At 43.1% G+C, this 23725-nt stretch overlaps 2 protein-coding genes across 2 annotated transcripts in view; one reads left to right on the top strand and one right to left on the bottom strand.

Moving 5' to 3' along the window:
• LOC115468317 (E3 ubiquitin-protein ligase TRIM39-like) overlaps window positions 1–9240 on the top strand; it is a 39774-nt gene extending 30534 nt beyond the window's left edge. The window contains exon 8 of the mRNA XM_030199960.1: window positions 8481–9240. Coding sequence (XP_030055820.1) covers window positions 8481–9004 — 524 coding nt within the window. The 3' untranslated portion in view covers window positions 9005–9240. The remainder of the gene's footprint in view (window positions 1–8480) is intronic.
• Window positions 1–23725, bottom strand: part of LOC115468205 (E3 ubiquitin-protein ligase TRIM39-like) — a 1720076-nt gene that overhangs the window by 315969 nt on the left and 1380382 nt on the right. The gene's annotated exons all lie outside the window — the stretch shown is intronic.

Here is a 23725-nt window from a genome sequence, read left to right as displayed (position 1 = left end):
CCACATTTTCCCACCCATTTGCAGGCTCAATGTGGTTTACAAAATGTTATAACAACACGTACACATTATAGGATAAGAATTTCAGAATATACAGTGGTGGAAATAAGTATTTGATCCCTTGCTGATTTTGTAAGTTTGCCCACTGACAAAGACATGAGCAGCCCATAATTGAAGGGTAGGTTATTGGTAACAGTGAGAGATAGCACATCACAAATTAAATCCGGAAAATCACATTGTGGAAAGTATATGAATTTATTTGCATTCTGCAGAGGGAAATAAGTATTTAATCCCTCTGGCAAACAAGACCTAATACTTGGTGGCAAAACCCTTGTTGGCAAGCACAGCGGTCAGACGTCTTCTGTAGTTGATGATGAGGTTTGCACACATGTCAGGAGGAATTTTGGTCCACTCCTCTTTGCAGATCATCTCTAAATCATTAAGAGTTCTGGGCTGTCGCTTGGCAACTCGCAGCTTCAGCTCCCTCCATAAGTTTTCAATGGGATTAAGGTCTGGTGACTGGCTAGGCCACTCCATGACCCTAATGTGCTTCTTCCTGAGCCACTCCTTTGTTGCCTTGGCTGTATGTTTTGGGTCATTGTCGTGCTGGAAGACCCAGCCACGACCCATTTTTAAGGCCCTGGCGGAGGGAAGGAGGTTGTCACTCAGAATTGTACGGTACATGGCCCCATCCATTCTCCCATTGATGCGGTGAAGTAGTCCTGTGCCCTTAGCAGAGAAACACCCCCAAAACATAACATTTCCACCTCCATGCTTGACAGTGGGGACGGTGTTCTTTGGGTCATAGGCAGCATTTCTCTTCCTCCAAACACGGCGAGTTGAGTTCATGCCAAAGAGCTCAATTTTTGTCTCATCTGACCACAGCACCTTCTCCCAATCACTCTCGGCATCATCCAGGTGTTCACTGGCAAACTTCAGACGGGCCGTCACATGTGCCTTCCGGAGCAGGGGGACCTTGCGGGCACTGCAGGATTGCAATCCGTTATGTCGTAATGTGTTACCAATGGTTTTCGTGGTGACAGTGGTCCCAGCTGCCTTGAGATCATTGACAAGTTCCCCCCTTGTAGTTGTAGGCTGATTTCTAACCTTCCTCATGATCAAGGATACCCCACGAGGTGAGATTTTGCGTGGAGCCCCAGATCTTTGTCGATTGACAGTCATTTTGTACTTCTTCCATTTTCTTACTATGGCACCAACAGTTGTCTCCTTCTCGCCCAGCGTCTTACTGATGGTTTTGTAGCCCATTTCAGCCTTGTGCAGGTGTATGATCTTGTCCCTGACATCCTTAGACAGCTCCTTGCTCTTGGCCATTTTGTAGAGGTTAGAGTCTGACTGATTCACTGAGTCTGTGGACAGGTGTCTTTCATACAGGTGACCATTGCCGACAGCTGTCTGTCATGCAGGTAACGAGTTGATTTGGAGCATCTACCTGGTCTGTAGGGGCCAGATCTCTTACTGGTTGGTGGGGGATCAAATACTTATTTCCCTCTGCAGAATGCAAATAAATTCATATACTTTCCACAATGTGATTTTCCGGATTTAATTTGTGATGTGCTATCTCTCACTGTTACCAATAACCTACCCTTCAATTATGGGCTGCTCATGTCTTTGTCAGTGGGCAAACTTACAAAATCAGCAAGGGATCAAATACTTATTTCCACCACTGTAGATACAGATGGGTACATGGAATATCATAGCAATCATATTAACAGAATAATAATTTTACAATTGTTACAAATAAGAGTGCATAAGTAAATCATATTGGATTGGAAGAGGATTGAAAGATTAAAATAATGTAATGATATCTGGACAAAATACAATATTCAGTCAAGAGAATGTAATTAGAATGAACAGATAAGAGGATTCTTAAATAGTTGCGATTGGAATAATTAGGAAGTCAAATCATTATGGGGAGTCTTTATTGTACGCTTTTATGAATAAGTAGGTCTTTAATAATTTTCGGAAGGCAGTCAGGTTATGTGTTGTCATTATGACGATCGGTAATTCATTCCATAGTTGTGTGCAGGTGTATGAGAAACTGGATGTATGTACAGACTTGTATTTAAGTCCTCTGCAATTGGGATAATGAAGGTTTAAGCAGGTACGTGATGAGCTTTTGTTGTTTCTCTCTGGTAAGTCAATTAGGTCTGACATGTATGATGGGGCATCTCCGTAAATGATTTTGTGGACCAAGGTACATATCTTGAATGTAATATACGATCTTTCAGTGGGAGCTAATGCAGGCTTTCTCTAAGGGGACTGGCACTTTCATATTTCGCCTTGCCGAATATCAATCTGGCTGCGGTGTTCTGTGCTGTCTGGAGTTATCCCGTGTATAAGGAATTACAGTAGTCCAAATGGCTAAGAACCAATGATTGCACCAATACGCGAAATGTCTCTCTTGGGAAGAAAGGTCTCACTCTTCTGAGTCTCCACATTGCATAGAACATTTTCTTTATGACATTTTTTATATGGCAGTCTAGATTAAGATTGCGATCAATTGTAACGCCTAGGAGTTTCATGGTGTCCGCAACAGGGAGAGTATGGTTTGGTGCGTTTATGTTGGGATAGTTGATTTTATTATATTGCGATGATAATATTAGGCATTGTGTCTTTTCTGTATTTGGAAGCTGCGATTTATTTTGTCTGCAATTTCTGATAAGTCCTTTTTGAACGGAATATATATCGTCACAGAATCGGCATAAATATATGGATTTAGGTTTTGGTTAGACAGTGCTTTGGCCAAAGGTAACATCATTAGATTAAAGAGAATCGGTGAAAGCGGAGAATGAAGATCCCTGAGGCAAACCACATTCCGGTTTCCATGGTGGTGATATAATCGACTTAGATATTATCTGGTATGTTCTTGTTGTTAGAAAACTATGAAACCAATTCAATATATTTCTTCCTATTCCAAAATATTCTAGAATGTTTAATAGAATATCATGGTTGACCATGTCAAACGCGCTGGACATGTTGAATTGTAACAGAAGGACATTATTACCAGCTGTAATAATATGTTTGAATTTGGTTATGAGTGTTATTAGAACTGTTTCTGTGCTGTGATTAGCACAGAATCCAGATTGGGAAGAATGTAGTACTGAGAAGTTGTTCAAGTAGTCTGTAAGTTGTTTAGTTACCAGACTTTCCATTAACTTGACTACTAAAGGGATGGATGCCACTGGACGATAATTAGTTATGTCTTTTAGCTTTTTCTTCTGGTCTTTGGGAATTGGTGTCAATAGGATATTGCCTTTATCCGTAGGAAAGAGACCGTGTTGAAGCATTTGATTTAGGTAAGAGGTGAGATCTGTTATGAAGCGCTGAGGGGCAGATTTTATTAAGTAGCTGGGACATGCATCCAGTTTACAGTGGGATTTGGAGAATTTGTTAATCATTTGGGCAACAGTGTCTTCTGTTAATAAATGGAAATTTGTCCATATTCTATCTGCTGGGTAGTCATTGGCTGTCGGATCTAAATAGTTGAACTTTTACATAGTTGGAGAAGTTAGTTGGTAAAGTGGATCTTAGTTTAACGATTTTCTTATTAAAGTAAGTGGCTAGATCATCTGCTGATGGGGTATCCATGTTAGATAGGGTGACTGGTGTAACGTCTAAAAGGTTATGTACAAACTGAAATAATTTATGTAGGTCCTTATTGTTTTGTCCTAATTTGGAGATGTAATATGACCTTTTATATCGTCTAATAGAATATTTATATTTTCTTAACATTAGTTTCCATGCAGTGAAAGTTTGATCATCTTTCTTCTTATTCCATGCACGTTCAAGTCTTCTTGTTTGGGTTTTTAATTTTTTCAGGTCATCGTTAAACCAAGGAAGTGATTTGTTTCTTCGTGATGATCTTGTTTGTATTGAGGCTATTGAATCAAGTATATTTTTGCATCTCATGTCCCAGTTAAGAAGGTATTGATGGGATTCTATTTGAGTTGACCAATCATTATTGTAGAATTGATGCCAGAATAATATTGGATCAATGTGACCTCTGGTGGTAAAAGTTTTTCGTTCTTGTTTCTGAATTAGTTTTTTTATTTTCCATTGCATGGATATCTTTAATTTGAAATGGTCTGACCACGGTACTTGTGACCAGTTTATATTTGATATGGTAAATATTTGATCAGGAGAGAGTTTGTGTGTGAAGTGGTCAAGTGTATGTCCCTTGATATGGGTTGGTTGGGTATTTATGTGTCCTTTGACTGTGATCCTGCTATACAGACACCTACAGCCAGTGTTAGGGGTCATTTTCACCCTGTGATTGAGAAGACAATGTGTGTTTTCCTTGATCAGGGTCAGGGAGTGATCCCTCTGGCTCAGACCTGGCAAGTTTCCCACATTCATTGGGAGACTCCCGTTTTCTCAAGTCATATCCGAAACTTCCACAAGGGAGTGAATGACTCCCACTCAGCAGTCTGTGACAGTCCTAGGAGTTTTCAGTAAATGATACAGTACAGTTTGCTTCTGGAAACAGTCACCAACAGGCTCAATTTCGAAAGAGATGGCCATCCAAAAAGTGACATCAATCGGCACTTGGACGTCCTTCTCACAGAGACGTCCAAATCGGTATAATCGAAACCTGATTTTGGACGTCTTTGTCAGAAATCCGTTGCAAGGACGTCCAAATCTCAAGGCGGCATATCTAAGGCGTGTTTGAGGCGGGACTTGGGCAGTCCTAAGACTTGGACGTTCTCACCTGGACCTGTTTTGATTACGATTAAGGCACAAAAAGGTGCCCGAAATGACCAGATGACCACTGGAGGGAATCGGGGATGACCTCCCCTTACTCCCCCTGTGGTCACTAACCCCCTCCCACCCTCAAAACACATCTTTAAAAATATTACTTGCCAGCCTCAAATGTCATACTCAGGTCCATGACAGCTCATGCAGGTCCCCGGCTTGACTTTGGACGTTTTAGACTTGGATTTCTTTGCATTCGAAAAGCGCCGAAAATCAAAGACGTCCAAATTGAAGGACGTCCATGGTATTTTCGAAATGTCCATCATTTTTAGAAAAAGACCTTTTCCCTACATCTGAATTTGGATGTTTTACAAAGACGTCCAAATTCCAACATAGACGTTTCTTTCGAAAATGTCCCTCCAAGTGTCCTAGAGCGGCCAAGAGGGTAGGCACGTTAGCGTTTTTAACACATGCTAACCGTGTACGCACCTACAATATCCCTATAGGTGCCTACACGGTTAGTGCACATGCTAATTGTGGGCTTGTTAAAAATGCTAACGCACCTTAGTAAACAGGGCCATTAATCTGATAACCACATTAAGACAAGAACTGTTTCCATCTGAATGATACAGTCTAGTTTGCGTCTGGAAATGGCCACCAAGCATCCAGTGGGTGAGTTACAAGCTACCTTAACCAATCGTAAGAGAAAGAAACATTTGATGTGTCTTAGTGACAAAATAGGTGTGTTAGAGAAGCTTCATTACATATTAACATAGTAAAGTTTAATGAATCAACAATCCAATCCATCCAGCAAAAAAAGGAAGAGATTCGGTGGTCTGTACATTCAGATCACAAGGGGGTGTGTTAGGGGCATGTTAAGAGTGGGATTTGGGCATTCCTAACACATGGACAATTTCCTGCCATAATAGAACAAAACAAAAATGTCCAGGGCTATAATTTTGACGTTTTGGTCTAGACCTGTTTATTAATGAACTAGTAAATAAGGCCCGTTTCAGAGACAAATGAAACGGGCGCTAGCAAGGTTTTCCTGGGAGTGTGTTTGCTTGAGAGAGTGTGTGTGAGAGTGACTGTGTGAGTGAGAGAGAGAGAGAGTGAATGTGCGAGTGTGTGTGAGAGAGAGAGAGTGTGTCTATGGAGACAGAGTGTGTGTGTGAGGCAGAGAGTGTGTGCGAGTGTGTATGTGAGGCACAGTGACTGTGAGAGAGAGAGTGTTGCACACAGATACACTGTGTGTGATAGAGAGTGTGTGTGAGAGAGAGTGTGCGAGAGTATGTGTGCAATACACAGACTCTCTGTGAGTCCAAGAGAGTGTATTTGAGCGAGTGTGTGAGACCGAGAGTGTGTGTGAGACCGACTGTGTGTGAGAAAGACACTGATTGTGAGAGAGTGTGTGTGACAGAGATACCTCCCCCTCCCTCTCCCCAGCCCCCCTGCAGCCACCCAGCGTTTCTGGTCTCTCTCCTGCCCCCCCCCAGTCACCCAGTGAATGTTTTCTTCCCTGCCCCCCCTACAGCCACCATCGATTCTGATGTTTCCCTTGCCCCCCTTGAGCCACTCAGCGATTCTGGTCTGTCCCGTGGCCCCCCCTGCGATTCTGCTGTCTCCCCTGTGCCCCTTGCAGCCACCCAGCGAATCTGTTCTTTTCCCTGCCCCCCATGCAGCCACCCAGCGATTGTGGTGTGCCCCTGGCCCCCCCCCCCATCTTCCTCCTCTGCATCCACCCAGCGATTGTGCTTTCTCCCCTGCCCCCCTTTCAGCCACCTATCTGTTTTCCTCATCTCTCGAGTCTCTATTTTAAACGCACTTCCAGCGTTCTTTTGAAGCCTGCAAAAGTTCTAACGTTTGTGTAGTGGCGTAGATCGATGTGTGCTCCGCCCTCACGTCAAACGTCATGACGTCGAGGGCGTAGCGATGCAATTGGTAGAGTGTCATTGCTCCGCCCTCGACATCATCACGTTTGACGCGAGGGCGGGGCAAACACTCATGGGTGAATTTTGATCTACACCACCATGGATTTAGAACGTTGGGACTTGTGGAGTCTTCAATAGAACGTTGGAGGTGCGTTTTATATAAAGAGATAAGCTAAACAAAAAGTGCCCTAAATGACCAGATGACCACTGCAGGAATAAAGGGATGAAACCTCCTTTCTCCCCCAGTGATCACTGACCCCCTCCCATCCCCCAAAGATGTAAATGAAGTAGTATATACCAACCTCTATGACAGCTTTAGATGTCATGGCCAGTCCTAATACAACAGAGCAGCAAGATATTTTCTTCCTGATTTGTTAATGGCCATTTTCACTACTTGATTTTTAGATGTTTTCAGTAAAACTTCCAAAGTTGGATTCAGACGTCATATCAAAAATGCCCCTCTGTGTTTCTCTGATTTTTGTTATGTGTTGTCCAATGCAGGAACCAAACCCTGTATTTCCTATAGGGACATGTATTCACCTTTCACAGTTTTTGAGGAAAAATTGGTATAGCTGGAACCTAACCCCAATTTCCCATAAGTGCATTTTTTGGTATTCGCAAATTTGCAGTTTGCGATCTTTTTGGTGAACCAAACCATCGCGAATGCTGAGAATGGACTGTACATCCAAATTTAAAGCAAAATAAATTTTGTAAACAACAGACTGGTCTCAGCCTCCATCTTCTGGAAAATTCTGAAACTTTGAAACACCTGGTGCAGTGGGCTGTGTCTCTTCTGGAATGGGATAACAACACTGGACCTGGGGGGTGGGGAGAAGAAGATGTGCTGGACCTGAGGTGAGAGAGAGATGGAGATATCATTTAGGGTTACCATATGGCTCCAGAAAAAGGAGGACAGATTGAGCCAGTCTGGGTTTTACTTCCATTGCTTTCAGTGAATGGAAGAAGTTATTTTATTACTCAGATTTTTGTTTTCAAAACACTCAGGGGTTGATATTCAAAGCAATTTAACCGGCCAAAAATGGTTCCTGGCCAGTTAAATCATTTGTTTGTGCTAACCACTAATTTTTAGGAGAATCCGCCTGAGGCAGAGAACTCAAATGCCCCACGGAAAATCACAGAAGTGTGAAGAGAAAGAGTGGGAGGTTGACCCCGGATACCAAAGACTGGAGAGATGAATACTTCTAATCAACCGTTTATTGATAAACTAGTAAAAAAGGCCCGTTTCTGTTTGAAGGGAAACGTGCGCTAGCAAGGTTTTCCTCTGAGTGTGTATGTTTGAGAGAGTGACTGTGTGAGAGAGGCTTCTGTTCCTGCTGCTGTGCATTCCCCGTGTTGTGCTGATTCGCTGCTCCCTGTATCGTGGCTCCGCCCCTCTCCCTTCTACTGGTCAATCTGGTGTGGGTTGTGTGACATCACTATTATCTACTCCAACATGATCCACGGTTCCAGGCAGCCTCAGAATGTTGGAGGTGAGAATTCTTATATAGGAAAAGATTCTTTATGGACAGGGAACATCTGATGCATTGATGTTGTGAAATGCAGAATTATTTGTGTATGTGTGGTAATGTGAAGTCTTTTGTTATGAAAGGTAGAAATAGGTGGTCTTTAAAAAGACCCTTGTTTGAAAAGATGTGCTTGCCAGTAAAGTTGGTTTTGAGCGTAAGCTCAACTTTTCGTAACAAAAGCCTGCACATTACCACACAGCCAATGAAGGTTAGAGCTGGGTGTGTGAGGATCCAATGAGGGTTAGCGCTGGGTGTGTGATAAGCTAATGAGAAGTGTTTGCTCATGTTTATTAAATGTATCTCCTCTCTGCAGTAAATGTGACTCTGGATCCTGAAACTGCTCATCCTAATCTCGTCCTGTCTGAAGATGGGAAAAGTGTCAGATGGGGAAACACAAGACAGAATGTGTCGGACACTCCTCAGAGATTTGTTCCTTATCCCTGTGTGCTGGGGAGTGAGAGTTTCACCTCAGGGAGACATTACTGGGAGGTGGGGGTGGAGTTGGGGGACTTCTGTCTATTGGGAGTGTGTAAAGACTCTGTGAGGAGGAAGGGGCTGATCACACTCTCACCTGGGGTTGGAGCCTGGACTGTGGAGCTGTGGAATGAACAGAGATGCTGGGCCCTCACCGACCCTTTAACTGAGCTCCCCCTAAGTGAGTTCCCCCGGGCAGTGGGGATTCTGCTGGACTATGAGGCAGGAAAGGTCTCGTTTTATGATGCAGATAATAAATCTCATCTCTTCACCTTCACTGACACCTTCACAGAGAAACTCCGACCTTTCTTCTACCTCTGTTTAGCAGCTCTGAGAATCCGCCCTGTACCAGCCTGGAATTAAACAGCAGGACTCAGGATTAACATTCCCAGACTTTTGCTCTCTCTCTCTCTGCTGCTCTTCCTTATGATTTCATAAAATGCAGCTTCTTTCCTGATATATTTCCTTAATCTCAAGTCTCTGGTAGGATTGTGAGAGGTGGAAGATTTTACAGATTTGTGTTACCGAGCATACAAAAAAGAAGTCCAAATCTCCCGTGAAAACAAAACAAAACACAAAAAAAGGCAGAAGACAAACCAAAACAGACCAAAAACAAGGGAGTAAGAGCGCCAGAAAAGTTTAATAGGACCCTATACGGTCCGTGTTTCGGCCAACAGGCCTTCCTCAGGGGTCTAAAATAAAACAAAACAAATAAATTAACATATGTACAACTTAAATATAAAGTACAATTGTTCCAAAATTAAAAATTAAAAAACATAAAAAGTGAAGGTTAAAAACAATTTAACAATGAGTCCAAAGATGTCAAGGAAATACCAAAGCGCATAGACACACGTCACAGACAACGTTAAAATATCAGGACCTTATAATAGGAAAATTATACCACATAAAATATAGATTATATACTGAAGAAAGTAACAGCGGTACTGTTATGTGTTAACAAAAATCTACAATGTAATTATGTAACATCATTTTAGAATATTACAAAATAACAGTGGAGGAGTGGCCTAGTGGTTAGGGTGGTGGACTTTGGTCCTGAGGAACTGAGTTTGATTCCCACTTCAGGCACAGGCAGCTCCTTGTGACTCTGGGCAAGTCACTTAACCCTCCATTGCCCCATGTAAGCCGCATTGAGCCTGCCATGAGTGGGAAAGCGCGGGGTACAAATGTAACAAAAAAAAAACCCAGCAAACACAGACAGTTGGTAACATATACAGAATTGATCTGAAAAAGGAAACAAAATGTGTAGAGCTGATATGAAAGAGGAGATAAAAATCCTAACCGTTATTTAATAATATAAATAGAAATATAGATATTAACAATATTAATAAATATATTAATATTAACAATAAAAACAACACCACTTGAGCCATCAAAAACAGGTATATAAAAAAGGTATGTAAAAAATGAGAGATATAACATTATGATCTGCCCTGAATCTGACGTTTACAGGTACACCTCCAAGATATTCATGAAACAAAAACCAAAATACTGCAGAACAAAAAGGAACACAATATAGATAGATAGTTAAACTTATATTGTTCTGCAGAAGAATTAATATAAAAATGTACTCACATATGCCTAAAATGGTAAAAGAATATCATGGCTTAAAAATATAGGCAAAGTTGCCTAACCATTTAAATATAAGCATCAAGAAAATAACGAGGAAAACTCTAGAAAAATGACACATAAAAGTAACTGACAAGGAGAACCAAAAGTGATTAATGATATATACATCGTCTATATGATTTTCTAAAAAAGAACCAAGAACAATAGACGTAACCAACAGTAACCAACGTAACCAACCACCTCCCCGCTCCCCCCGTTTTTCATTTCTGTTGATGGTTCTCTCATTCTCCCTGTCTCCTCAGCTTGAAACCTTGGGGTCATCTTTGACTCTTCTCTCTCCTTCTCTGCTCATATCCAGCAGATTGCCAAGAACTGTCGTTTCTTTCTTTACAACATCCGTAAAATCCGCCCCTTTCTTTCCGAGCACTCTACCAAAACCTCATCCACACCCTTGTCACCTCTCGTTTAGACTACTGCAATCTGCTTTTTGCTGGCCTCCCACTTAGTCACCTCTCCTCTCTCCAGTCGGATCAAAACTCTGCTGCCCGTCTCGTCTTCCGCCAGGGTCGCTTTACTCATACTACCCCTCTCCTCAAGACCCTTCACTGGCTCCCTATCCGTTTTCGCATCCTGTTCAAACTTCTTCTACTAACCTATAAATGTACTCACTCTGCTGCTCCCCAGTATCTCTCCACACTCGTCCTTCCCTACACCCCTTCCCGTGCACTCCGCTCCATGGATAAATCCTTCTTATCTGTTCCCTTCTCCACTACTGCCAACTCCAGACTTCGCGCCTTCTGTTTCGCTGCACCCTAAGCCTGGAATAAACTTCCTGAGCCCCTACGTCTTGCCCCATCCTTGGCCACCTTTAAATCTAGACTGAAAGCCCACCTCTTTAACATTGCTTTTGACTCGTAACCACTTGTAACCACTCGCCTCCACCTACCCTCCTCTCTTGCTTCCCGTTCACATTAATTGATTTGATTTGCTTACTTTATTTATTTTTTGTCTATTAGATTGTAAGCTCTTTGAGCAGGGACTGTCTTTCTTCTATGTTTGTGCAGCGCTGCGTACGCCTTGTAGCGCTATAGAAATGCTAAATAGTAGTAGTAGTAGTGTGCACAACCCAAACATATGAAATACGATACCACAAGCCGTTTAATATAAATAGCTAACACCCGCCCTTTGAAGTGAAAATAACCAGCGGTGGCGTGCATAAAACTCGCCAACGGAAGCATATATAATATAATGCTGCAATAATGCCGATAGCTCTCACTCGTCATTTAAAAATGGCAGAGCAAACTTAAAATGTGCAAGTGGAATAACGTATACATGGTGTAACCACAGATATAAACCGAATACTAAAAAATAAATACTGGCATATTATGCATGAGAAAACACGAATTGTTAGAAAGAAAAACGGACTATCTCAAAAAATACTGCAGCTACCTACTCCAGTAAGATTTAAGACCGTCACGAAAAATATATACTAAAACTAGGAATGCTAGACAGCTACCCTGTAGATGTAAACACTGAGACTGCGGTTGCTTGTAAGCATCCCGTCCTCAACATGCGCTTAGCCAATTCCTATGAAAAGTCCAAGTATCTGAAGAGCTTACCGCTGAATGCTGTCTAATGGCGAGCGTGAGCGTATGTACTGGCGAAAAACTAGAACAGCTAAAACCGCTGTCATTTAAAAGAAAACAACGTGACGTAGCCATCCATTCAAAATAATTGATGACATGACCAACCGTCCAAAACAATTAGTGACATATGCAGAGCTCGATGGAGCGAAAATTCTGGTTAACTGGGACCTAAAGGTCGCTAGAGGAACACATACTAAGCGTAAAGGCGGAGAGCTACTTATCCTTGTGGAAAAAGAAAAAGAGAGAATGAATGAAGAACACATAATGAAAACTAGCTAAGACAAGTGTCTGCATAAAAACATATATTCCTTGACATCTTTGGACTCATTGTTAAATTGTTTTTAACCTTCACTTTTTATGTTTTTAATTTTGGAACAATTGTACTTTATATTTAAGTTGTACATATGTTAATTTATTTGTTTTGTTTTATTTTAGACCCCTGAGGAAGGCCTGTTGGCCGAAACACGGACTCTGTAGGGTCCTATTAAACTTTTCTGGCGCTCTTACTCCCTTGTTTTTGGTCTGTTTTGGTTTGTCTACAAAGTTGTGTTAAACATGTTCGGACCAATCACTGCTACAGAAATATTATAGTTTAAGGATTTCTTTCTTTCCTGTACAGAGCCTATAAATGTAAAGAGGGGTTTCAATGACGTGGTGAAAGCAACAGATGGTATAAGATATTGTGAATAAATAGTGAATAACACAAAAATCTACTGCTCTATCAATAATAATTATTATTATTTATTGCATTTGTATCCCACCTTATCCCACCTATTTGCAGGCTCAAAGTGGCTTACGTAGCATTGTTAACATAGTTATTCCAGTATACAGTGGGGGAAATAAGTATTTGATCCCTTGCTGATTTTGTAAGTTTGCCCACTGACAAAGACATGAGCAGCCCATAATTGAAGGGTAGGTTATTGGTAACAGTGAGAGATAGCACATCACAAATTAAATCCGGAAAATCACATTGTGGAAAGTATATGAATTTATTTGCATTCTGCAGAGGGAAATAAGTATTTAATCCCTCTGGCAAACAAGACCTAATACTTGGTGGCAAAACCCTTGTTGGCAAGCACAGCGGTCAGACGTCTTCTGTAGTTGATGATGAGGTTTGCACACATGTCAGGAGGAATTTTGGTCCACTCCTCTTTGCAGATCATCTCTAAATCATTAAGAGTTCTGGGCTGTCGCTTGGCAACTCGCATCTTCAGCTCCCTCCATAAGTTTTCAATGGGATTAAGGTCTGGTGACTGGCTAGGCCACTCCATGACCCTAATGTGCTTCTTCCTGAGCCACTCCTTTGTTGCCTTGGCTGTATGTTTTGGGTCATTGTCGTGCTGGAAGACCCAGCCATGACCCATTTTTAAGGCCCTGGCGGAGGGAAGGAGGTTGTCACTCAGAATTGTACGGTACATGGCCCCATCCATTCTCCCATTGATGCGGTGAAGTAGTCCTGTGCCCTTAGCAGAGAAACACCCCCAAAACATAACATTTCCACCTCCATGCTTGACAGTGGGGACGGTGTTCTTTGGGTCATAGGCAGCATTTCTCTTCCTCCAAACACGGCGAGTTGAGTTCATGCCAAAGAGCTCAATTTTTGTCTCATCTGACCACAGCACCTTCTCCCAATCACTCTCGGCATCATCCAGGTGTTCACTGGCAAACTTCAGACGGGCCGTCACATGTGCCTTCCGGAGCAGGGGGACCTTGCGGGCACTGCAGGATTGCAATCCGTTATGTCGTAATGTGTTACCAATGGTTTTCGTGGTGACAGTGGTCCCAGCTGCCTTGAGATCATTGACAAGTTCCCCCCTTGTAGTTGTAGGCTGATTTCTAACCTTCCTCATGATCAAGGATACCCCACGAGGTGAGATTTTGCGTGGAGCCCCAGATCTTTGTCGATTGACAGTCATTTTGTACTTCTTCCATTTTCTTACTATGGCACCAACAGTTGTCTCCTTCTCGCCCAGCGTCTTACTGATGGTTTTGTAGCCCATTCCAGCCTTGTGCAGGTGTATGATCTTGTCCCTGACATCCTTAGACAGCTCCTTGCTCTTGGCCATTTTGTAGAGGTTAGAGTCTGACTGATTCACTGAGTCTGTGGACAGGTGTCTTTCATACAGGTGACCATTGCCGACAGCTGTCTGTCATGCAGGTAACGAGTTGATTTGGAGCATCTACCTGGTCTGTAGGGGCCAGATCTCTTACTGGTTGGTGGGGGATCAAATACTTATTTCCCTCTGCAGAATGCAAATAAATTCATATACTTTCCACAATGTGATTTTCCGGATTTAATTTGTGATGTGCTATCTCTCACTGTTACCAATAACCTACCCTTCAATTATGGGCTGCTCATGTCTTTGTCAGTGGGCAAACTTACAAAATCAGCAAGGGATCAAATACTTATTTCCCCCACTGTATCAAGTATAGTTAGTATTGTGTAGAGATTAATTAAGGGAAGAAAGAAGAAGGAAAGGATTTATTAGGGTAATTATAGAAGGTGGGCTTTCATAACTGAATGGGTTGTTGAAGTGGGTTAGTGGGGCTGTAGGTTCTCATTGTAGGCCTTGTTGAAGAAATATGTCTTCAGAGATAGTAAGGTAGTTGTTTCGTCAATTGTTTTCAGGTCTGTGGGTAATGCATTCCATAACTGCGTGCTCATGTAAGAGAAGGTGGTGGCGTGCATTAGCTTGTATTTTACTCCTTTACAGCTGGGGAAAATCTACTTCCTGCCCAAGATTCATAAAAGATTAAGTTCTCCTCCCGGACATCCGATTGTATCTACCAAATCTTCAGTCTTGGAACCTTTATCTATATTAATAGATCAATTTTTGAAGGAACATGTTCAGAAGATGGATTCATATATTAAAGACTCTTCTCATTTTTTGAGACATCTGGAAACATTAGACTGCGTGACGAAAGATACATGGCTTGTCACGCTTGACATTGTATCCTTTTATACGAAAATACCTCAGGCTGGTGCTTTACAGATTATTAAAGACATTGTTGATGCACGTCCGGGAGTTCAGAGGATTTCTTCAGATTTGATCATGAATTTGGCAGAATTGGTGATATGTAATAACTATTTTTGTTTTGATAAGCAATTCTACTTGCAGACACAGGGGGTAGCGATGGGGGCTACCCTAGCGCCCTCAGTGGCTACGTTATATATTGCCCAGATGGAAGTAAAATGTATTTATTTAGCCCCATTTTTTCAATATGTTAAATTTTGGAGAAGGTTTTTGGATGACATTGTTTTCCTGCGGACGGGTCTTAAACCAGTTTTGCTGGATTTTGTGAATTGGCTTAACATGGTAGATGTAAATATCTCCTTCACTATGACAGCTCAGAGTACAGCTATTGAGTTTTTAGATCTTTGGACAAAGCCGTAGCGGAGAAATTAAATGAATTCTTTGCTTCGGTCTTCACCGAGGAGGATTTGGGGGGGACACCGGTGCCGGAAAGAATATTTGAAGCGGGGGAGTCGGAGAAACTAAACAAATTCTCTGTAACCTTGGAGGATGTAATGGGTCAGTTCAGCAAGCTGAAGAGTAGTAAATCACCAGGACCTGATGGTATTCATCCCAGAGTATTAATAGAACTAAAAAATGAACTTGCGGAGCTACTGTTAGAAATATGCAATCTGTCCCTAAAATCGAGTGTAATACCGGAAGACTGGAGGGTAGCCAATGTTACTCCGATTTTTAAGAAAGGTTCCAGAGGAGATCCGGGAAATTATAGACCGGTGAGTCTGACGTCGGTGCCGGGCAAGATGGTGGAGGCTATTATTAAGAATAAAATTGCAGAGCATATACAAAAACATGGACTGATGAGACAAAGTCAGCACGGATTTAGTGAAGGGAAGTCTTGCCTCACCAATCTAATGCATTTTTTTGAGGGGGTAAGCAAACATGTGGACAATGGGGAGCCGGTTGATATTGTATATCTGGATTTTCAGAAGGCGTTTGACAAAGTGCCGCACGAAAGACTCCTGAAGAAATTGCAGAGTCATGGAATCGGAGGTAGGGTATATTATGGATTAAGAACTGGTTGAAAGATAGGAAGCAGAGAGTAGGATTGCGTGGCCAGTATTCTCAGTGGAGGAGGGTAGTTAGTGGGGTCCCGCAGGGGTCTGTGCTGGGTCCGTTGCTTTTTAATGTATTTATAAATGACCTAGAGATGGGAATAACTAGTGAGGTAATTAAATTCGCCGATGACACAAAATTATTCAGGGTCGTCAAGTCGCAGGAGGAATGTGAACGATTACAGGAGGACCTTGCGAGACTGGGAGAATGGGCGTGCAAGTGGCAGATGAAGTTCAATGTTGACAAGTGCAAAGTGATGCATGTGGGTAAGAGGAACCCGAATTATAGCTACGTCTTGCAAGGTTCCGCGTTAGGAGTTACGGATCAAGAAAGGGATCTGGGTGTCGTCGTCGATGATACGCTGAAACCTTCTGCTCAGTGTGCTGCTGCGGCTAGGAAAGCGAATAGAATGTTGGGTGTTATTAGGAAGGGTATGGAGTCCAGGTGTGCGGATGTTATAATGCCGTTGTATCGCTCCATGGTGCGACCGCACCTGGAGTATTGTGTTCAGTACTGGTCTCCGTATCTCAAAAAAGATATAGTAGAATTGGAAAAGGTACAGCGAAGGGCGACGAAAATGATAGTGGGGATGGGACGACTTTCCTATGAAGAGAGGCTGAGAAGGCTAGGGCTTTTCAGCTTGGAGAAGAGACGGCTGAGGGGAGATATGATAGAAGTGTATAAAATAATGAGTGGAATGGATCGGGTGGATGTGAAGCGACTGTTCACGCTATCCAAAAATACTAGGACTAGAGGGCATGAGTTGAAGCTACAGTGTGGTAAATTTAAAACGAATCGGAGAAAATTTTTCTTCACCCAACATGTAATTAGACTCTGGAATTCATTGCCGGAGAACGTGGTACGGCCGGTTAGCTTGACGGAGTTTAAAAAGGGGTTAGATAGATTCCTAAAGGACAAGTCCATAGACCGCTATTAAATGGACTGGAAAAATTCCTCATTTTTAGGTATAACTTGTCTGGAATGTTTTTACGTTTGGGGAGCGTGCCAGGTGCCCTTGACCTGGATTGGCCACTGTCGGTGACAGGATGCTGGGCTAGATGGACCTTTGGCCTTTCCCAGTATGGCACTACTTATGTACTTATGTACTTATAAAGAAGGAGGTAGATTATATACCTCTCTGTATCAAAAGCCGGTCAGTAGAAATACACTCCTACGATTTGAGAGTTTTCATCCGTTTCATCTAAAATTTAATCTCCCCATTAGCCATTTTTTGCGGGCTAGAAGAGTATGTTCTACATTAGAAGATTTCAAGAAGCAAGCAAAAGATTTGAAAGATAGATTTTTTTAGCAAGGGGGTATCCCAGATCTGCTATAAAGAAAGCTTATACCCGAGCAAGGTTTGCTCAAAGACCGCTTCTATTGGAGGAAACAGAGAAAATAGCTGAGGAAACTTTGACATGTGTTTTGCCTTTTACTGATGTTAGCCAAAAAATAGCTAAGGCTATTAAAAATCATTGGCATATTCTTCAGTTATATATTCGTGTTTTACTGACTTGCCTTTGATATCATATACAAAGGGTAAACCTCTGGGGGAACGTTTGAGTAAGAATAAATTTGTAAATAAAGTCAGGAGTGATATTCAGGGTTGTCAAACTATTTGCGGACGCTGTCAGCGGTGTCCGCAAGCTATAGTACCAGGCAAGGATAGGACTATGAGAAGCTTGTCCTTTACCAATTGTGATAGTAGTAATGTGATATATGCTATCACATGTCCCTGTGGTTTAATCTGTATTGGTTGGAGTGCTAGATCTATCAAAATACGCCTGAATGAACATAAATCGAGGATTCAAACCCAAAATATGCAAGCTCCACTGGTAAGCCATTGGCTTCAAAAACAACATAAATGGGAAGATATTAGATGGAGGATCGTGGAATGTATAGACAATCGGGAGGAGGGTGGGTCGGTAAAAAAGCTTTTGAATTTTAGGGAGCAATTCAATATTTTTCTGTTGCGAACAGTTGTACCGGAGGGTCTAAATGCTGAGATTGAATGGACTTCCCTAATTTGAGGATAGGTTCTTTACACCACCGACAGCAGTGCAGGATTGGCTGTTTGCTGCCGGTGAAATACCTTGGGGGCGGGGCTGTGTACGTCACTCTCTGAGTTGATATTTAACTGATTCGGAAAAACACCAGCGCCATCTTGGCTAATTAAATGCTTTTGCTGAGCTGACGCTGGAGAGACCACGGGGTGAGTTCAGAGCTGTTGATATAATATTTTTAGAAGAAGATGTTTTGGACATAGGTTTAGGGCCGCAGTCCAGAAATATTATTAACTATATAATCTATGTATTGCAGGGGATGTCCTTGAGACAGCCCATGTTGGGCAAAACGTGCATGTCGGGCAGATGATCCCCTGGGTCCGACAAATAAAAAGACAAACTAAGCTAAGTTAAAGTTTTTCTTTAAATCTGGTGAAGATGCTTTATATATATATATAGAAAAGAACCAGTGAAGATGTTGATGTGATATATATTTCGTTAGCCTAAAATCGGCAGCGATTCACATCACTGAGGTTCTGGGGAATCTGTATGAGCTGAATTGAAAGATATAAGATTTGATTGAAGATCTGAGTATTTGAATACATGGCACTGATTGTTCTGCATGAAATATAATTAGATTTTTTAAAAATCTGTAACTGGATACGCAATAACTGCTTAGGGAGCTGGGTATGACATTTGAGGCTGGCATAGAGGCTGGAAAAAAAAGTTTTTAAAGTTGTTTTTTTTTTTGGTGGGAGAGGGTTAGTGACCACTGGGGGACTCAGGGGAGGTCATCCCCGATTCCCTCCAGTGGTCATCTGGTCAGTTTGGGCACTTTTTGGGGACTTGGACCTGTAAAAAAAGGGACCAAATAAAGTGGACCAAATTCTCACCAGGGATGCCCTTCTTTTTTCCATTATCGACCGAGGACGCCCATCTCTCCTCAGCCAATAAACATGCCCCCGTCCCGCCTTCGGTTCGCCTCCAACACGCCCCCAGGAACTTCAGTTATCCCCGCGATGGACTGCAGTTGGGGGCGCCCAAAATCGGCTTTCGATTATACCGATTTGGGAGAAGGACGCCCATCTCCCGATTGTGTCGATTTGTGTGAGCATTTAACACAAGCTAGTGGAATCACGGAGGCCAATACCCTACACCCACCACAATGCATTGCTGATGTGACTCTGTAGTGCGCATAACAGAAAAGGTGTCCCACTCACCCGAGAGCCACATCAGAACCTGGGAAAGACTGTCACAGGATAAAACACATTCTGCTGTCATGGAGGTGGGTACGGCATTTGAGGCTGGCATAGAGGCTGGAAAAAAAAGTGGGGGTTTTTTCAGTGGAAGGGGGTTAGTGACCACTGGGGAAGTCAGGGGAGGTGATCCCCGATTCCCTCCGGTGGTCATGTGGTCAGCTGGGGCACTTTTTTGGGACTTGGACCTGAAAAAATGGGTCCAAATAAAGCGGACCAAATTCTCATCCAAAACGCCCTTCTTGTTTTGATTATCAGCTAAAGACGCCCATCTCTCCTCGGCCGATAACCACACCCCAGTCCCGCCTTCGCCATGCCTCCGCCACGCCCCCGTCAACTTTGTTCGTTCCTGCGACGGAGTGCAGTTGAAGACGACCAAAATCGGCTTTCAATTATACCGATTTGTTCGCCCACAGGAGAAAGACGCCCATCTCCCGATTTGGGTCGAAATATGGGCGTCTTTCTCTTTCGAAAATAAGCTGGAAAGTCAACATGGATTTAGTGAAGGGAAATCTTGTCTCACTAATCTACATTTCTTTGAAGGGGTGAACAAACGTGGATAAAGGGGAGCCGGTTGGATTTTCAGAAGGCGTTTGACAAAGTACCTCATGAAAGACTCCAGAGGAAATTGGAGAGTCATGGGATAGGATGTAGTGTTCTATTGTGGATTAAAAACTGGTTAAAAGATAGAAAACAGAGAGTAGGGTTAAATGGTCAGTATTCTCAATGGAGAAGGGTAGTTAGTGGGATCCCTAGGACTCTGTGCTGGGACTGCTGCTTTTTAACATATTTATAAATGACCTAGAGATGGGAGTAACTAGTGAGGTAATTTGCTGATGACACAAAGTTATTTGCTGATGACACATCGCTACAAGATGGCCGACAAATGAGGATGCTTGGTGAGAGAGCTCCTCCGGTCGACAGTGGAGATTTCCACTTTTGGAGACAACAATCGGTAGTTGCTCCAACGTAACTGCCAGGGCAAACGGTGGACAGAAAGCGGACCAGTATCTGACAAGAACACTAATACCGGATCAGCAGATTCCCCCAAGGCCCAGCGGGCAGCGACTCCGGCTGTGGACACACATGAGCGCAGTGAGAAAACTCCGGACGACATCGGAGATCTCCACTACCGGAGGCTACAACCTGTAGCTGATCCAGTACAACTACCAATGTAATTGGCAGCCAGAAAGTGGACCAGGATTGAATCCGCAGGTTCCCCTGAGGACCCGAAGGCCCGGTGGTAGACAATCCGGCTTAGGACACACACAAAGGCGGCCTAGACCGCCCTACATCCGGTATCCTGCACGGCACCCTTGCGGCATCGATCCGAGGTAATCAACAGAGCCGTCCATCGGGAAGCTGATGACTAAATTGTTAAATTACCCCGCAAAACACACCTTACCCGAGCGTGAGCCACCGCGAGGAAAGAACTGAATCCCTGGGACGGCGTGTAAGGCAGCGGACAGTAGTTCTCCCTAAGGAGCCTACACAAACAATAACCCGACTGGCGAGCCGCGAGACTAGCAGAAGAGCATCCGGCGAGATGGACGAAAAAACACTTTAACCAGCGACCACTCCACTGAAACCAACCCAAATCTGGTAAGTAATGAAACGAAGCTGGTGAAAGTTGCCCGCAGCGGGATATCAGTTGATAAAAACTGCAATCGGACCAGGTAGGGCTTACAAATCTGCACCTCCCTCTTAGAGTGGAGGAGCAATGGATTAAGACCTAGTGAAGCCAGAAGTAAAACCTTAGTATTGCTTCAGGTACAAGAATCACATGGTAAACCCTCTTCTGGAGGGATTTACCTACTTCCAATACACAACTCACCTCAGCCATACCCAGAAAGTCTGTAGTACCAGAATTAGGAAGACCTACGCCCTGGAACAATCAGGGAAAGGAAGTACTGGAAAAATCAGCTCACTGCTTCTCCACTGTTAAGTTTTTAAGAATTTTGAGAGCCGGTTGTTAAAGTAGGGCCCTCCATGGCTACTTTAACAACTGGCTCCCAAAATGTGGGCGTGGGCCCCCTGCTGAATTCTCTTTTACTTTGCTGGTGGGGATGCTGAGCCCTTCCAGCCAAGTATATAGACTACTGCTGCTCCCCGCTCCTTGTTTCCAGCTCTGAGCAGCAGGCTGGGACTTCTCGAGCAAGTGAGAGAAGTTCCAGCATGCTGCTCAGAGCAAGACGTTGGGAGTGGTGGCAGTCCATTTATTGGCTGCCAGCAAAGGTATGCCTAGCGTGCCCGCACAAAGGGTGGGAGGAGAGAGAGGCAAGTGTTGCTTCCCCCCCCCGGCCACCCCTGGCCCTTCCAACTGCAGAGCTGGCTACGTCCGGAGAAAGAGCCTGTTGTTAAGTTTTTAAGAATTTTGGGAGCCGGTTGTTAAAGTAGGGCCCTCCATGGCTACTTTAACAACTGGCTTCCAAAATGTGGGCTTGGGCCCCCTGCTGAATTATCTTTTACTTTGCTGGTGGGGATGCTGAGCCCTTCCAGCCAAGTATATAGACTACTGCTGCTCCCCGCTCCTTGTTTCCAGCTCTGAGCAGCAGGCTGGGACTTCTCGAGCATGTGAGAGAAGTTCCAGCATGCTGCTCAGAGCAAGACGTTGGGAGTGGTGGCTGCCAGCAAAGGTACGCCTAGTGTGCCCGCTCGAAGGGTGGGAGGAGAGAGAGGCAAGTGTTGCCCCCCCACCGGCCACCCCTGGCCCTTCCAACTGCAGAGCTGGCTACGTCCGGAGAAAGAGCCTGTTGTTAAAAATTTACCAGCACACCCATGCAGACAACTAATACAAATCAACACATCCTCGTCCCTAAACGAGCCCCACCAACCAATGCTAGATCAGTAGTCAATAAAACAGCAACATTAACAGACAATCTTGATCTCTTATTCATTTCTGAAACCTGGATCATGACCTCAAAGATCCCATAATTTTAGACCTATGCCCACCAGGCTACAAAATTATTCACTGGACAAGGAATGGAAAAAGTGGAGGTGGAATAGCCATAATCTACAGATCCCAGTTCACCACCACAGCCACAGCCGAATCCATGATGCCCCAACTTGAAATTGCCTCAGTTATTTATTTATTTGTGGCATTTGTATCCCACATTTTCCCACCAATTTGCAGGCTCAATGTGGCTTACATTTGCCGTAATGGCAGTTGCCATTTCCGGGTAACAGAATTACAAATGGTATTGCATTAAGGTGCATACATACATGGTAACATACATGGAACATAGCATACATGGAACAGATCATGCTATAAATATATATCATGTGCATATATACATGGTAGGGAAGAATACATTATGGTAATGCATGAAGGCTCCTGAGTAATAAATTGGATTGTAACATACATTAGGTCATCGACTATGGAAAGACCATATTCGACATAAGGATTAAAGTGGTAGTGCTTGTTCAATTAATAGCAAAGAGGTTAATCAGTCAAGTGATAACATTTCAATTATGTCTAGGTCATGTAAAGTCTTATTATTTAGTATTTAAGATGATGTTTATGGTATGCCTTCTTGAACAGATCTGTTTTCAGTAGCCTTCGGAAGATGGTTAAGTCTTGCGTTATTTTTATGGCCTTCGGTAGTGCATTCCATAACTGCGTGCAAATGTATGAGAAACTGGTCGCGTATGTGGATTTATATTTTAGCCCTTTGCAGTTAGGGTAGTGGAGATTGAGGAATGTGCGTGCTGATCTTTTTGCGTTCCTGGTAGGCAAGTCTATAAGGTCTGACATATAGGTCGGGGCTTCCCCGTGAACAATTTTGTGGACCAGGGTGCAAACTTTGAATGCAATTCTTTCTTTTAGTGGGAGCCAGTGTAGTTTCTCTCTTAGGGGTCTGGCGCTTTCATATTTCGCTTTCCCAAATATGAGTCTGGCTGCTGTGTTTTGAGCGGTTTGGAGCTTCTTGATAATTTGTTTTTTTGCATCCGGCATAAATGGCATTGCAGTAGTCTAGATGGCTTAGCAGCATTGATTGTACTAGGCTGCAGACTACTTCCCTTGGGAAGAAAGGTTTGATCCTTTTAAGTTTCCACATTGAGGAGAACATTTTCTTTGCTGTATTTTTTGCATGATCTTCGAGTGTGAGATTTCGGTCAATTGTGACTCCCAAAATTTTCAAGCTGTCTGAGACCGGAAGGGTATAGTCCGGGGTATTTATGGTATTGGGTTTGTTTGTATTGTATTGTGAGGTCAGGATGAGACATTGTGTTTTTTCTGCGTTTAGTTTTAGTTGGAATGCGTCTGCCCATGAGTTCATTAATTGGAGGCTGTGTGTGATTTCATTTGTGATTTCGGTTATATCTTGTTTGAACGGGATGTATATCGTGACATCATCTGCATAGATGTATGGGTTGAGTCCTTGGTTGGATAGCGATTTGGCTAATGGTGTCATCATTAAATTAAAAAGAGTCGGCGAGAGCAGGTTTCCATGGTGTTGACGTTTTTGAGTTTGATATCACTTGGTAAGTTCTTGCTGTTAAG

The sequence above is a fragment of the Microcaecilia unicolor genome, chromosome 4 (genome assembly GCF_901765095.1).
Source record: "Microcaecilia unicolor chromosome 4, aMicUni1.1, whole genome shotgun sequence".
In the NCBI taxonomy this organism is placed as follows: Eukaryota; Metazoa; Chordata; class Amphibia; order Gymnophiona; family Siphonopidae; genus Microcaecilia; species Microcaecilia unicolor.
Note: the sequence above shows the minus strand (reverse complement) of the source record. Positions and strands in the feature narration are given on the sequence as shown.